The 13,718-nt window shown below is 38.5% G+C and overlaps 2 protein-coding genes across 2 annotated transcripts in view; both read left to right on the top strand.

Annotated features, from left to right (window-relative positions):
* Positions 1-13,718, top strand: part of LOC141429566 (uncharacterized protein CG43867) — a 360,339-nt gene that overhangs the window by 302,271 nt on the left and 44,350 nt on the right. The gene's annotated exons all lie outside the window — the stretch shown is intronic.
* LOC141429852 (uncharacterized) lies at positions 7,408-9,040 on the top strand. The gene is made up of 2 exons (XM_074090413.1): positions 7,408-7,559; positions 7,926-9,040. Exons 1-2 carry the CDS (start codon positions 7,424-7,426, stop codon positions 9,038-9,040), a joined length of 1,251 nt encoding a protein of 416 aa, XP_073946514.1. The 5' UTR covers positions 7,408-7,423.

Below are 13,718 nucleotides of genomic sequence, written 5' to 3'. Positions count from 1 at the left end.
CATCACGGGAACGATGGCGCACGCTTTGCTTAGGAAACGCGCCGTTGCCGATGTCACGATATTACAAGTATTGTGACTGATGTATGAACGCCTGTCGATGCCCTATTATCGCGACGAGTGATTGACTCACTACCAATTTAACTGTTAGCAATAACGTGCTTGTGCTTTAAATTATAATTAACCTTCATGGGCGATGCGTGACATCTAACTCACTTTAGGTAGGCATTTTATTTACTTTTATTTCGTAACTTTGTAATCCTATGAATTTTTAATATAAAATTTCGAAAATTTTTACAATGTGATGATGTAAATATCGAAAGCACCTGAATAGATACAGCACTGATTCATTAAAGTTGTTGTACAACTTTGTATTATGCAATACCTACGTAGCGCTCGAGTCCACAGAGACATGGCGCGTTGGCCCGCATTGGATATTTGAAAACAGTGGGGTGCGCTCACAAATTATTATACCCACGAAATAGACCGTTGTTTGCTTAAACTATCCTTGACCAAAATAATTTGGCGCGATACGATCTTTGGAGCGTGTGCCGGTTTATTATAACTTTCTTCCTTCGAGCTCCAGCTGTGAGGGTCCATGTTACCTCCCCCATCGCCCCCGCACCTGACCAGTGTTGCCCTGCTCATGCGATAAAACAATTACCCCAATGAAGTCGTGTTTACTCCGCGCACATTTACAGACCGAAAAATGGCGAAAGTTTTTACAGACTTACAAATCAGATAAACAAAGTCAAAGAATAAGCGAGAATTCTGCCTTAATTTGAAACAAAATCGCTTCGTTTGCTTTATTTGTTGTAAGCACGGCAGGAAATTTTTATTTGAGCAAATAACAGCGCAGAATTAATATCGGTTAATTAGGTTTCAGTTTTGTATTTACTCGTATATGCCTTAAATACAGTACGTATAAAACTTTAACAAATATAATGTCTTAGGTTTTTTTTTTCAAGAGTAACCTCTTGTTGTTGTTAAGTAAACAGTTGATATTTTATAAACAAATCGAATGTCCTTAAAAGTTCGTGAACAAAGCGAGTGTCAGGTTGGGTGGTTCCGTTGTCGTGTTACAGCCTAAACGAGTCGCGTGTGGACTCGCCAGAATCAAGATAATGTTCAGCCGAGTAATTATAGTTTTGCTTATTACTAGACCATTGCCTACTGATTAAACTGCGGTTAAGTTACCTGGATCCAATGCGGCCCAATGTAAGGAAACTACGCGATTGTAAAGTAGTTATATAATTACAAGCAATTTCACCAGCTAACTGGGTGAAATACAGTTAATAATAAAGCACCAAAATATGTACATGAAAGAGTAAAATGTAATGAGAATCACTTGAAAGCGCTACAAACTACAAAGCTACACTATTTACAAAAATGCTATGAAGCCTACGCTGTACGGGTCACGTAACGCCTATGTAACACTTATGTATTCCACAATCTATTTTAAAGGCAAATGGCAAAAAAAATCTTAGTTCATTGTCATCCTGTGGGAGATTGGATGATGAAAAATGCATCGTCACCGAATATGAATCTGACAGCCGCAGCAATGAAAGACAGCGGCAACCGCGTCGCTCAAATATGTATTCCGTGCCACGCCACGATGCCAGAGCCCGACTACTAGGGAAATATAAAAATCGAATACCTACACGTGTATAGTGCAATGTGAAGTTGGAAATTATCGACGTTATATTTACATATTTCGTTTACTCTGCATGCTATGAGTATGTGTATACCTAATCGTCCGTTTTATTTCTTGTTTAACATTACATCGAATCGTTCTACAATGTAGCGGTAAATATTGCTTTGTTTGTTTGTGTATTTTTTCTAAATATATAATTGAAGCCCTATTGAATTTCTTCACTGTCTGTTTCTTCGTTTCATCATTTTAGAAGCGGAAAAAAAATAGTGATAAATGTTAACTGTCTCGTCTATACGATCAGATCAATCTATCGTAGAGCCAAGAGTACGAGTGCACCGACACAAATATTTATATTCGGAACGCAACTATTTGCCTGAGGTCTGGATGAAAGTGATCCCTCGTTGTTTCGGTCCTTTTCACTCGCGTCTAAGGGGTTAAAGGGCAAAGGGGAACAGTTGTCTTAGGAATGCTGTGAATTTAACAGAACAACTTCATCTCAAGTAAGCTTTAGAATTTTCAATTGTCCTGCCGCATGCTTTATTTTAACTACGGGTTATTTTTATAGCCTTATCTTTAAATTAAGTCTGCAGGCCGAAGTACAATGTCGTATCATGCAAGATGAAATTATTTAAATTAGGTGAAGCCATAACGGAAGCTAATACAAGTAACATTCACTTAATTAATAATGATTGACCTACAACGGTCTTTCTTTCTTGAGATGCTCAACAGTAAAAAGTAAAAAAGTATGTTTAATTTTTTACTTGTGTAGGTAATAGGTACTTTTGATGTAGTATTTTATTGAATACCTACCCCACTACAATAACAACATCAAAGTAACGTTATCATCGCATTCTCGCACTTTGTCACGTAAACAACATTCAACATAACGTGTCGTATTGATGCCTCTAATGGAAGCCGACAAACTAATAACGCCGCCATATAATATAACGAGAGCATAAAAGACAATGCATTTTGTATGACTCAATCTAACTCTCTAATACAGTAATGTGAACTGAGTTCATCGTCTGAACGTTTTTATTAAGTCTACTGCTTGAGATCGCTGCAATTTTCACATTATTAAGATACGTGATCCTTTGCAAGCTTTTATTGCGTTCATTTGTTTGTAATATTACTGAATGAAGATGTGATTCTTTTACAAATAATTACATACATAGTATACTCTGTTTCTACGGCAGGCGAAAAAACGAACATTGACGAAGTTATATTTTGTCCGTTGCACTTTTTAGGGTTCCGTAGTCAACTAGGAACCCTTATAGTTTCGCCGTGTCTGTCTTTCTGTCTGTCTGTCTGCCCGCGGCTAAGCTCTGAGAACGTGTAGTGCTAGAAAGCTGTAATTTGTCATGAATATAAATACTCGTTTCAGTCAAGCCGACAAAGTGGTAAAGTTTAATCTCAATAATATTTAAATATTATAAGCTTGTACAATTAATTTATTCAATAAGGATAATATTTTGATTTTATCTTGAAATACTTCACTTGTAATGTTGTAATGAATTTGGGAGTAGATGCTGACACCTGAGATACAGGTTTATACCTAGTTCAGTGGTCAGTGACTTCATAAAATTATGTATAATCTCTTCTTGATGAATAAAATATTATTATTATTATTATAAAGTAAAAAAAAAATAAAAAAAATTCGGGTGTGATTTTTTTTTCTCAACTAATGTAGGGTTGTTAAGGGTTTCAAACCATTTGGGGTTTGATAAGACGATTTTTCGATTTAGTGATCTGTTTGCGAAATTCAACTTTAAAGTGCAAATTTTCATAAAATTCGAGCGTCGTCGGGCCCTCTTAAATCTAGTGTTGGGTGAAAAAATTTGAAAAAAATCAGGATAGGCAAAATAATATCAAATTTACAAGGAAAATGATAACGTCTAAGATTGCTTAAGAATTATTAGTAATTTATGAGTAAAGCAGCCTAAGGTATAAAATATACCAAAAACTTGGAAGATTCCATACACAAGACGAAATCCTTAGAAAAATATTACTTGTTTTTTTCGTAGCGGGCTACGGAACCTCATCTTGGGCGTGTCCGATACGCTTTTGGTCGGTTTTTTTTTAGAATTTGCTCTTAGTACTTCAAAGTACGGGCTGTTAGTGGTCACTCAAGACAATAAAACTTCTTGTATCATGTTTTAGTATGACATTGAGAGATTTTTTTTATTCGACTGGATGGCAAACGATCAAGTGGGTCTCCTGATGGTAAGAGATCACCACCGCCCATAAACATCTGTAACACCAGGGGTATTGCAGAGGCTTAAGATGGAATACCTCAAGTGCCAGTAATTTCACCGGCTGTCTTACTCTCCACGCCGAAACACAACAGTGCAAGCACTGCTGCTTCACGGCAGGATTAGCGAGCAAGATGGTGGTAGTAATCCGGGCGGACCTTGCACAAGGTCCTACCACCTGCAAAAGATACATGCGAAAGGTTGCCCATAGTAAATTTTTTCGCCTGCCGTAGAAACAGATTATACCTACGCGTACCTACTTTAAACATCAAAGAAAGAACACGTTTTTGAAAGTAACTTTTTAATTTTAAGATACACCAGCTTACTCTTAAAGCGTTCCTATAAATTTCCCTTGTACTGAAACTAAAAACTTTTCACTTCGTATCCGGTCAATAAATCTTGAAGCACGACAGTCCTCAAACCAAGTTTACAATCAAAGTCTCCTGACGTCTTGTGCTCCTTACATACAAACAGTTGGTCCCACCTAGTATCTACACATAGTCAGTCGTATGCAAATGCAACAACAAGCTAGCAGCCCGACACCGTCCCCACGGCGCGTCTGCGAGCAATACTGATTTCTGCATCCACACCTGTACCACTACCATGAGTTTACAGTGACCGTACTCGATAGCGACGGCGTAAATTATTTGTATGGAGCAGGGTTTCTCAAAGTGGGGTACGCGAACCCCTAGGGGTTCGCTATTCGACGGTAGGGGGTTCGCGACAAGGTTTACGTAATGGTGGCTGCAAGACTGGCAAGATGATTAAGATTGGTTTTTGGAGTATTTTTGTATTTTTTATTTCAACTCCAAATTTGTTACTTATTTGTTTGTTATTTGCTGTTGTTTGTTTCAGTTTGTATTTTCGTTGGCAAGACGATTCATAGATTCTTACCTATATTTGCTACCTTTTATTGAAATAAATAATATACATTATATTATCATGATGATTGAAATAAAAATAAACTTAGTTTCTCCAACAGCCAGTTTTATTACTTTCTTTGGTGGGGGAGGTAGGGGTTCGCTGTCGTCTAGAAACTTTAACAGGGGTACGTGGAGCCATAAGTTTGAGAAACCCTGGTATGGAGAATTGTACAGCGCCTCTACAAATAATTTACGCCGTCGCTATCGAGTACGGTCACTGTAAACTCATGGTAGTGGTACTGTCTGGTCCCCGCAGCCATTGTCGTATTACCTATTCAAACTCTATTTTAAGCAACGTTGTTGTTGGATGCTTGTCATTATTAATATGTCCGTGGCCATCGTGTCAAATAAGACTGTTACTAGTATCATTAATTATTAATAGTTAATAAGATCATTTAGATCAGTAATCGATGGATATATCGAAATGGTTTTGCATAAAAATATTTAAACATGCATTATACTCGTAATAAAGTTGTGTTCACATAGGTATACAAAATTATAAATCTGAGGGTGACTGTATGATCACAGTCTACATCACGTATATTATATACTAAATGTTCAATTATATTTTTTATCGATCGAATTTTATGATATCGGACAAAAAATATTTACTACCACCAGAAGCCATGTAATCTTATTCTGTGTCACAATTGGACATAGAATAAGATCCAGACCGTCTTTAATCTGATTTCGCCCTTGAAAAAATCTACCGAAACCCGGAATAACATCGTGTTCTCACAGAGACGAAATAAACCCAAGGGATATCTGAAGTGGAAAACTAGTGAATTTATAAAGAGCACATATACTACTGCGTCTCGTCAAGGCACCGTCGGAACTTGCATGACTGAACAGGCGACGGCGTTGTGAAAAATGTATTCTATCAGGCGGCAGCAGCGAGAGCGCGAATAGGTGAACAGTTTAAAAAGTCTGGCGAAGACGAACTGCAGGGCTACTACGAAACTCGAAACTCGAAGTTCGTGTCGTGCTGTGCCTCTGACACTTATACTATTTAATACGAGAGCGAGAGGGACAGTACGATACGAACTTCGAGTTTCTAGTTTCGTAGTAGCCCTACTGGTCGCGAGGCGAGTGCTCGATTGCAAATTGACCAAGTTAAAATGTTTCGTCTAGTCTAGTAGTGTGAGTTAACTTATTTACCTGAAGACGCAACTGTTTATTATACTAGTTTTTTTTTTATTCGACTGGATGTTATAAACGAGCAAGTGGGTCTCCGGATGGTAAGAGATCACCACCGCCCATAGATACCTGCAACACCAGGGGGATTGCAGATGCGTTGCCAATCTAGAGGCCTAAGATGGGATACCTTAAGTGCCAGTAATTTCACCGGCTGTCTTACTCTCCACGCCGAAACGCAACAGTGCAAACACTGCTGCTTCACGGCAGGAATAGCGAGCAAGATGGTGGTAGCAATCCGGGCGGACCTTGCACAAGGTCCTACCACCTGCCTGTTAGTGATTTTATCGCCACTTTCGTCTTCAAATAATTTATCAGTGAATGATGGCTATTTATTTGGCAACATTCGGAATATTATAATTTCTGGAAATAACATCTCATAAACGGCAACGATAGATGGTATTAATCTGTATTCAATTACTTAGCGCTTTTATCTAGTACGTGCGTATAGCGTAATGTAATTTCTTAGAGGTTAAATTCCTAATAAATACTACTAGTCCATCATCGCAGTTAATCTGGGCCCGCACTGGGTTCGCGTGGGAACTACGGTACAAGCCCTCTCATTCTGATAGGAGACCTGTGCCCAGCTGTGGGACATGTATAAGTTGGGATGATGATGATCAGTTAGACTGTCAAAAAATATTAGACACATATTTTTTCACTACAAAACACACTACCCTATTCTTGCATTGAAAGACTTTGTTTTTCAAATTATTTTTTTTACTAAAAAAAAAAAACGTTAGTTAATAATACTACATGGTGATTAATCTATCTTTTACTGTAGTTCACAACATCGTATCCCATACGCAGTCAGTTATGTCACAACTTATTATAAATAAATCAAACTTTATGTCTGCCTCGAAACCTGTGTCAGTTAGAATGGCTGTCGATTCCGGTAATCAGTCGAGACTCGGATTTATTTCAAGTATCGAGTTTATCAGAGGGCGTGTGGGCAACTTATAAAAGTCGAATAGTTCTAGCAAACTAATAAACTATTAGTTTCAAAGGCTTAAAATTAACATGAGTCATGTTGCCTATCGAAATAGAGAACAAGCATTCGTTTTCTATACGTGACCGACCTTCAGACTTTGGGGTACAAACTAAAGGACTCCAGAACGTGACCTGTCTCATCATTTTAGGGATATAAATTTTATTGGCACAATTTGTTGTTTGTGGCAATTATATTTCATCGCTTCATTCTTCAGATATAATAATTAACCAGGTAGTTTCTTTAACTTGCTAGGCAACGTCACACGATTTTTAGAGGGAAATAAATAATTTTCATTTAAAAAGTATGTCTATTGAACACTCTAGTCCCCCACTCCTTATGCGATGAGTTACCAACCGCTGTGTTTCATCCTCATTCCTTTTTCGTGCGTGGCAACGAGCACACCTTCGCAAAAATGCCGAAGCCTAAGCGTAGTACTCGCGAACAAATAGAACGTTACAAAAGAAAGCTTTTAGATCTAGAAAATAGTGATGCTATGAAGAAACGTCGTAAAGTTCAATCTTCAAGTGAGTCGGATACCAGTGCCCAAGGTAAGACTCACAGTTTTATTCTATACGAATTACTAAAGTAAATTAATAAAGTAATAAATAACTTACTTTTTACTAAAATTATATTGACCTAATTTGGTAACGAAAGTGGATTGGTACCTACCTACGGTAACATGTCTGCTACACTTTCTACCCTCTTAAAATAAAATAATGTCGCGGTTAACTGCGAGTTAACTGAGACGAGATCAACTGCGAGTTGATTTCAATTTAAATATAAAACTAACACGTGAAATCTATAATAGATATACACGTTCACCACAGTATTGTCTGCGAGATAATACTTGCTGGTGGTAATAGATACATATTAGTCTGATCAGGCTCTAAAAAATGTTTTGCTTATCTTTTTAGGTGAAAATCACCTACAAAACCAGCAAAGAAACTTACTGATCGATCACAATGTAATGTACGACATTACGAACGAAACATGCGATCAGGTATTTGAAATATGCGCCGACGTAAATGAAGACGCACCTATGGAGCCTCCTATTTATACTCAACCGGTTTCGGAATGCCCCGAGCTGCCACCAGAGTTACCGATGCCAGCGATGGCTCCCTCTACAGCCGCCGTACCGGCGGTGACCGCTGTACCGGTCGCTTCCTCCGTTCCCGGCGCACCGACGCTCGATCAACTTGAAGCTCCTGCTCAGCCAGAGCTCCCTGCTCCCAACAGTGATCAACCGTCTTTGGACCCTACGCTGCTTGCAGCACTCGGAGAATCCAACTCCGACACGCCTGAGTACGGAACGAGCATTCATGATACTCTTGCCAATATATGGTTACCCCTTTTAAAAAAAGGTATAACGAAGGAAAATAAAGATAAGCTTCTAAAGGAATATTTAATTCCTAACAATTGCAAACTATTACAAGCACCAAAGCTTAATGCGGAAATATCAGCCGCTGTGTCGGAAATTGTGCGTGGACGCGACAAAAAATATGTTGCTGTCCAACAACAGCTCGGTCAAGGAATCGCAGCTATTAGTCGGGCCATGGATATCCTCTTAAAGACTGACAACAAAGTGGAAGCACTTAAATATATGAGTGATGGATGTCGCATCCTCTCCGATTCACACCATTTCTTTACCAAAGATCGCATTAAATTAATTACACCTAGTCTAGAAAAGAATTTTCTCCACGTCATCCAAGACGCGGAACGGGATGAATTCCTATTTGGCAGTACTTTATCCGAAAAGATTAAGGCCAGTAAGGCCATCGAACGCCAAGGACAACAAATTAAAAAAAGTTTCAGTGCACCAAAGCCTGGCACATCTAATTCGACGAACACTCGGACCTCCACATCACAGGGAAACTGGTCCGGTCCTCCCCGTTATTCGTCGAACAGGGGGGGGCGAGGAGGAAATCGGAAGACGAATCCCTCACCGGCGACGCGTCGCCCGTACATCAACACGGCCGCCTCGACGCGGCAGCCGGCGCAGAGCAAGTCGCGAGCGCCAGCACATCAGTAACCCAACATCAGGTACATGCCGGTCGTTTAACGCAATTTTATCATTGTTGGTATAATATCACTAATAACCCTACTGTTTTATCTTGGATTGAACGCGGCTTAGACATACCGCTAAGCAAACATGTACATCAGTCTATGGTACCTAAAAATGTTTTGTCACCAGAAGACGCAAAACAAATGCGCATAGCAATTAATAAATTAATTGATCTAGGAGCCGTGAGAAGATGTACCCCTAGAAATGATCAATTTATTTCTAGTACCTTCTTAGTTCCAAAACCTAATGGCAGCAGCCGTTTTATTTTGAACTTAAAGTCATTTAATAAATTTGTAACAAAGTCCCATTTTAAAATGGAGGACTACCGAACTGCCGCCAAGCTTATACCTCACAATGGCTTTATAGCCACTATCGATTTAAAAGAGGCGTATTTACTTATACCTATACGCGAAGCAGATCGAAAGTACCTCCGTTTCCAATTTATACCACACGGCTCAAATAAAATAGAAACGTACGAATTTACGGCCATGCCGTACGGTTTGTCCGTTGCTCCAATGGTGTTCACAAAAATTATGAAGGAGGTAGTAACACATTTAAGAAAACAAGGATTTAAGTCAGTTGTTTACTTAGATGATATTTGCTGTATAGGTGATGATTATGATGAGTGCCTCAATAATGTAAATACTACGGTAAAATTATTGCAAGGTTTAGGTTTCATCGTTAATAACGACAAGAGTGTGTTACAACCCTCACAAACCTGTAAATTTCTTGGGTTCATGTTTGATTCACAAAATATCACCATACAGTTACCCCAAGAAAAACGTGACAAGATTTACCACTTAGTGGGTAAATTTATGAAGTTACCCCGTTGTACTGTTCGGGAATATGCTCAGCTGATTGGTGTTCTTATTTCCGCTTGCCCTGCTACAAATTACGGTTGGCTGTATACAAAGTTGTTGGAAAGGCATAAATTTCTTAGTCTCAAAAAACATGATGGTAATTATGAGGCCAAAATAAATCTTCCAGTTATTATCCTAGATGATTTACGTTGGTGGCAAAATAATGTTTACACGACTTCGTCACATATGAGAACCTCAAGTTTTAAGTTAGAAATTTATACAGATGCATCAAAGACAGGCTGGGGTTCTGTATGCGGGGATAAAACTATCGGAGGGCACTGGAAAGATGTTGAGAAAGAACACCACATCAACTACCTAGAACTTTTGGCAGTATTTTTAGGTCTAAAGAGTTTTGCAGTGAATGAAACTGATTGCGTAATTTTATTAAGAATAGACAATACTACTGCCATCAGTTACATAAATCGTATGGGTGGAATCCAATTTCCGTACCTGAATGACCTAAGTAGGCAGATTTGGCAATGGTGCGAGGTAAGAAACATAATCTTGTACGCATCTTATGTCAATACAAAAGACAATCGAGCTGACGAAGCGTCGCGGAGGTTCAACCCTGATACCGAGTGGGAGTTGGCGCATCACGCTTTCCAAACTATTGTCAATCGTTTCGGTGACATGGAAATAGATCTGTTCGCATCTCGAGCTAATGCCAAATGTGTTAAGTTTGTGTCCTGGTTCCAAGACCCTGATGCTTTTGCCGTCGATGCGTTCACGATCGATTGGGGTGACCAATTTTTCTACGCATTTCCACCATTCTGTTTAATTTTAAAATGCATACGAAAAATTATTGATGATAGTGCACAGGGTGTTCTAGTTTTCCCGTATTGGCCTTCTCAGCCTTGGTTTCCACTGCTGCAAAACCTATTGATTTCAGAAATTATATTCTTCAACCCGAGTAAAGTTTTACTACGGTCTCATTGCAGACGACCCCACCGCTTACACACCAGCCTTACCCTGGCTGCCGCAACCTTGTCAGCACGGCCTTCGCCCGCCGAGGAGTTCCACCGGAAGCGATCCCATTAAGTTTAGCCTCTCTTTCAGAGAACACATTAAAACAATACAGTGTGTCCCTAAAGCTCTGGTGGGAGTTTTGTAATAACAATGGTTTGGAACCATTAAATACATCGATTACGTCAATACTTATGTTCCTGACAGGGGAATTTAATAAAGGCTGCTCTTACGGAACGTTAAATAGTCATCGCTCTGCTTTGTCTCTTGTACTACCCGATGTTGGCTCAGACGATCGCATTAAAAGGTTACTCAAGGGTGCATTTAGACTAAAACCCAGTTTACCACGGTATAATTACACCTGGAACCCTCAAGTAGTTCTCGATCTAGTATCGACATGGTACCCCAATAATGAACTTTCCCTTGAGAAACTTACGAAAAAAGTCGTAATTTTACTTGCGATTTGTACGGCACATCGAGTACAAACGTTTTCACTGATTAAAATAGAAAACATATACATAGCTGAAGACTTTATAAAGATCTCTATCCCAGACTTGATAAAAACATCTGCGCCTGGTCGTGAACAGCCCTTATTGAATTTACCGTACTTTAGAGAAAACCCAAGCATTTGCCCTGCCCTGACTCTCAAAGACTATATTTTGGTGACTCAAAATAAGAGAGCCAGGAATCACGGTGCACTATTGCTGACTTACAAGACTCCCCACAAAGCAGCCACATGTCAAACCATAGGCCGGTGGATACGGCAGGTGCTGGGAGCGGCGGGGGTGGACGTGTCCAGGTTCGGCGCTCACAGCACCCGACACTCGTCTACTTCGGCCGCTCGGGCCGCCGGCGTGTCCATAGAGGTCATACGCAAGGCTGCTGGATGGACAACCAAATCACAAACATTTTCAAAATTTTACGATAGGCCGTTACAAGACAGTAACAATGATATATTTGCAAAAGCAGTATGCTTAGGTCGCAATGCATCTGATTAATCAATCGATTATTAAATTAGAATTTAGAAGTGTATAGTTATGTGTGTGTAATAAGTATATTACAGATATATTGTGTTCTTTTGTATTTTTTCAATAAATGGAAAATATTGATTACAATGTTACGTTTTTAACTCCATAGCATACCAACAGAAAGCAAAACTTGCTGCTCTAAAACTCTACCTGGTTAATTATTATATCTGAAGAATGAAGCGATGAAATATAATAGATGATCAAACGAACTTCTTGAAGTGAAGTTCGATCACTATTATGTGAATCGCTTCATTCGAAGATATAATCAGCACCCTCCCTCCCGTGACTTTGTCACATTGGAACTAAAAGTTCTTAGATACCCATATACAAGTTTTGCTCTTTACTTCAAAGGAATGAGGATGAAACACAGCGGTTGGTAACTCATCGCATAAGGAGTGGGGGACTAGAGTGTTCAATAGACATACTTTTTAAATGAAAATTATTTATTTCCCTCTAAAAATCGTGTGACGTTGCCTAGCAAGTTAAAGAAACTACCTGGTTAATTATTATATCTTCGAATGAAGCGATTCACATAATAGTGATCGAACTTCACTTCAAGAAGTTCGTTTGATCATCTAATATAAAGCTTCAGTTATACAGTGTGTTACCGGCAGCCAGGCTTTTTTTAAGGGAGGTTAAAGTAACGTATTTCTGTAACTTAATCATAATATTAATTTAATTAATAAACAAAAAATAGGATGTCATTTACACTTACTTGTCAATTTACTTTGCAGTAAAAATGGCTGGCAATTAAAATTTTGTAAGAAAGTTAACGAAGTCTGAATTGTTGTCTACTAATTAAATTAATGTCATGGTTAAGTTACAGAAATACGTTATTTTAACCACCTTTAAAAAAAACAGCCAAGAGCGTGTCACACACGCCCAAAATAGGGTTCCCTAGCCATTACGAAAAAATTAAGTAATATTTTTTTCTAAGGATTTCGTATTTTATACGGAATCTTCTAAGTTTAGGTATATTTTATACCTTAGGCTGCTATTTACTTTTAAACTACTAATAATTCTCAAGCAAACTTAGACGTTATAGTTTTTCCTTGTAAGTTTGATATACTTACTACCATCCTGAATTTTTTCAAATTTTTCCACTCACCGGTTTAGATTTTAGAGGGGGGGACGCTCGATTTTAATGAAAATGTGCACTTTAAAGTTGAATATTTCGATCACTGAATCGAAAAATTGACGTATCAAACACCGTTTTAAAATACCTATCCAACGATACCCCACACTATAGGGTTAGATGAAAAATCACCTCCACTTTACGTCTATGGGAGGCACCCTAAAAAAAATTTGACTAGAACTTTTTATTGTACTATTTTGTCGGCATAGTTAATATATTCGTACAAATTTGCAGCTTTCTAGCATTGATAGTCCCTGAGCAAAGCCGCGGACGGACGGACAGACAGACAGACATGGCGAAACTATAAGGGTTCTGTTTTTGCCATTTTGGCTCCGGAACCCTAAAAAGGCTGACTGCCAGTAACACACTGTATGTACTCGTATAAAGACTTTTTATCAACTATTTTGGCCAGGTCTGTTTATTTTTCTCTCAAAAACCTCCTTGCTGATTAAGTTTTAATAGCAATATTTTTACTAATGACACTTGACTGTCAAATTGTTAGTTTTCAACCCACTTTTCTCAATAAAAGTTGTTTATATGAAAACAAAGGCATATTAAACTTAAATTAAATTTAGTTCGTTTGGTAAAGTTCAGCATACATATCGATGATCAAGTTTATTCACTATACGAGTACCTACAAATTTATTAAATGTGCTTAC

Source organism: Choristoneura fumiferana, chromosome 7, assembly GCF_025370935.1.
Source record: "Choristoneura fumiferana chromosome 7, NRCan_CFum_1, whole genome shotgun sequence".
Classification (NCBI taxonomy): Eukaryota; Metazoa; Arthropoda; class Insecta; order Lepidoptera; family Tortricidae; genus Choristoneura; species Choristoneura fumiferana.
Note: the sequence above shows the minus strand (reverse complement) of the source record. Positions and strands in the feature narration are given on the sequence as shown.

Excerpts from the sequence above, each read along its gene's own strand:
- LOC141429852 (XM_074090413.1), top strand. The coding sequence starts at position 7,424 with ATGCCGAAGCCTAAGCGTAGTACTCGCGAACAAATAGAACGTTACAAA. Across the intron at positions 7,560-7,925 it reads GTCGGATACCAGTGCCCAAG|GTGAAAATCACCTACAAAAC; the intron begins GTAAGACTCACA and ends TTATCTTTTTAG.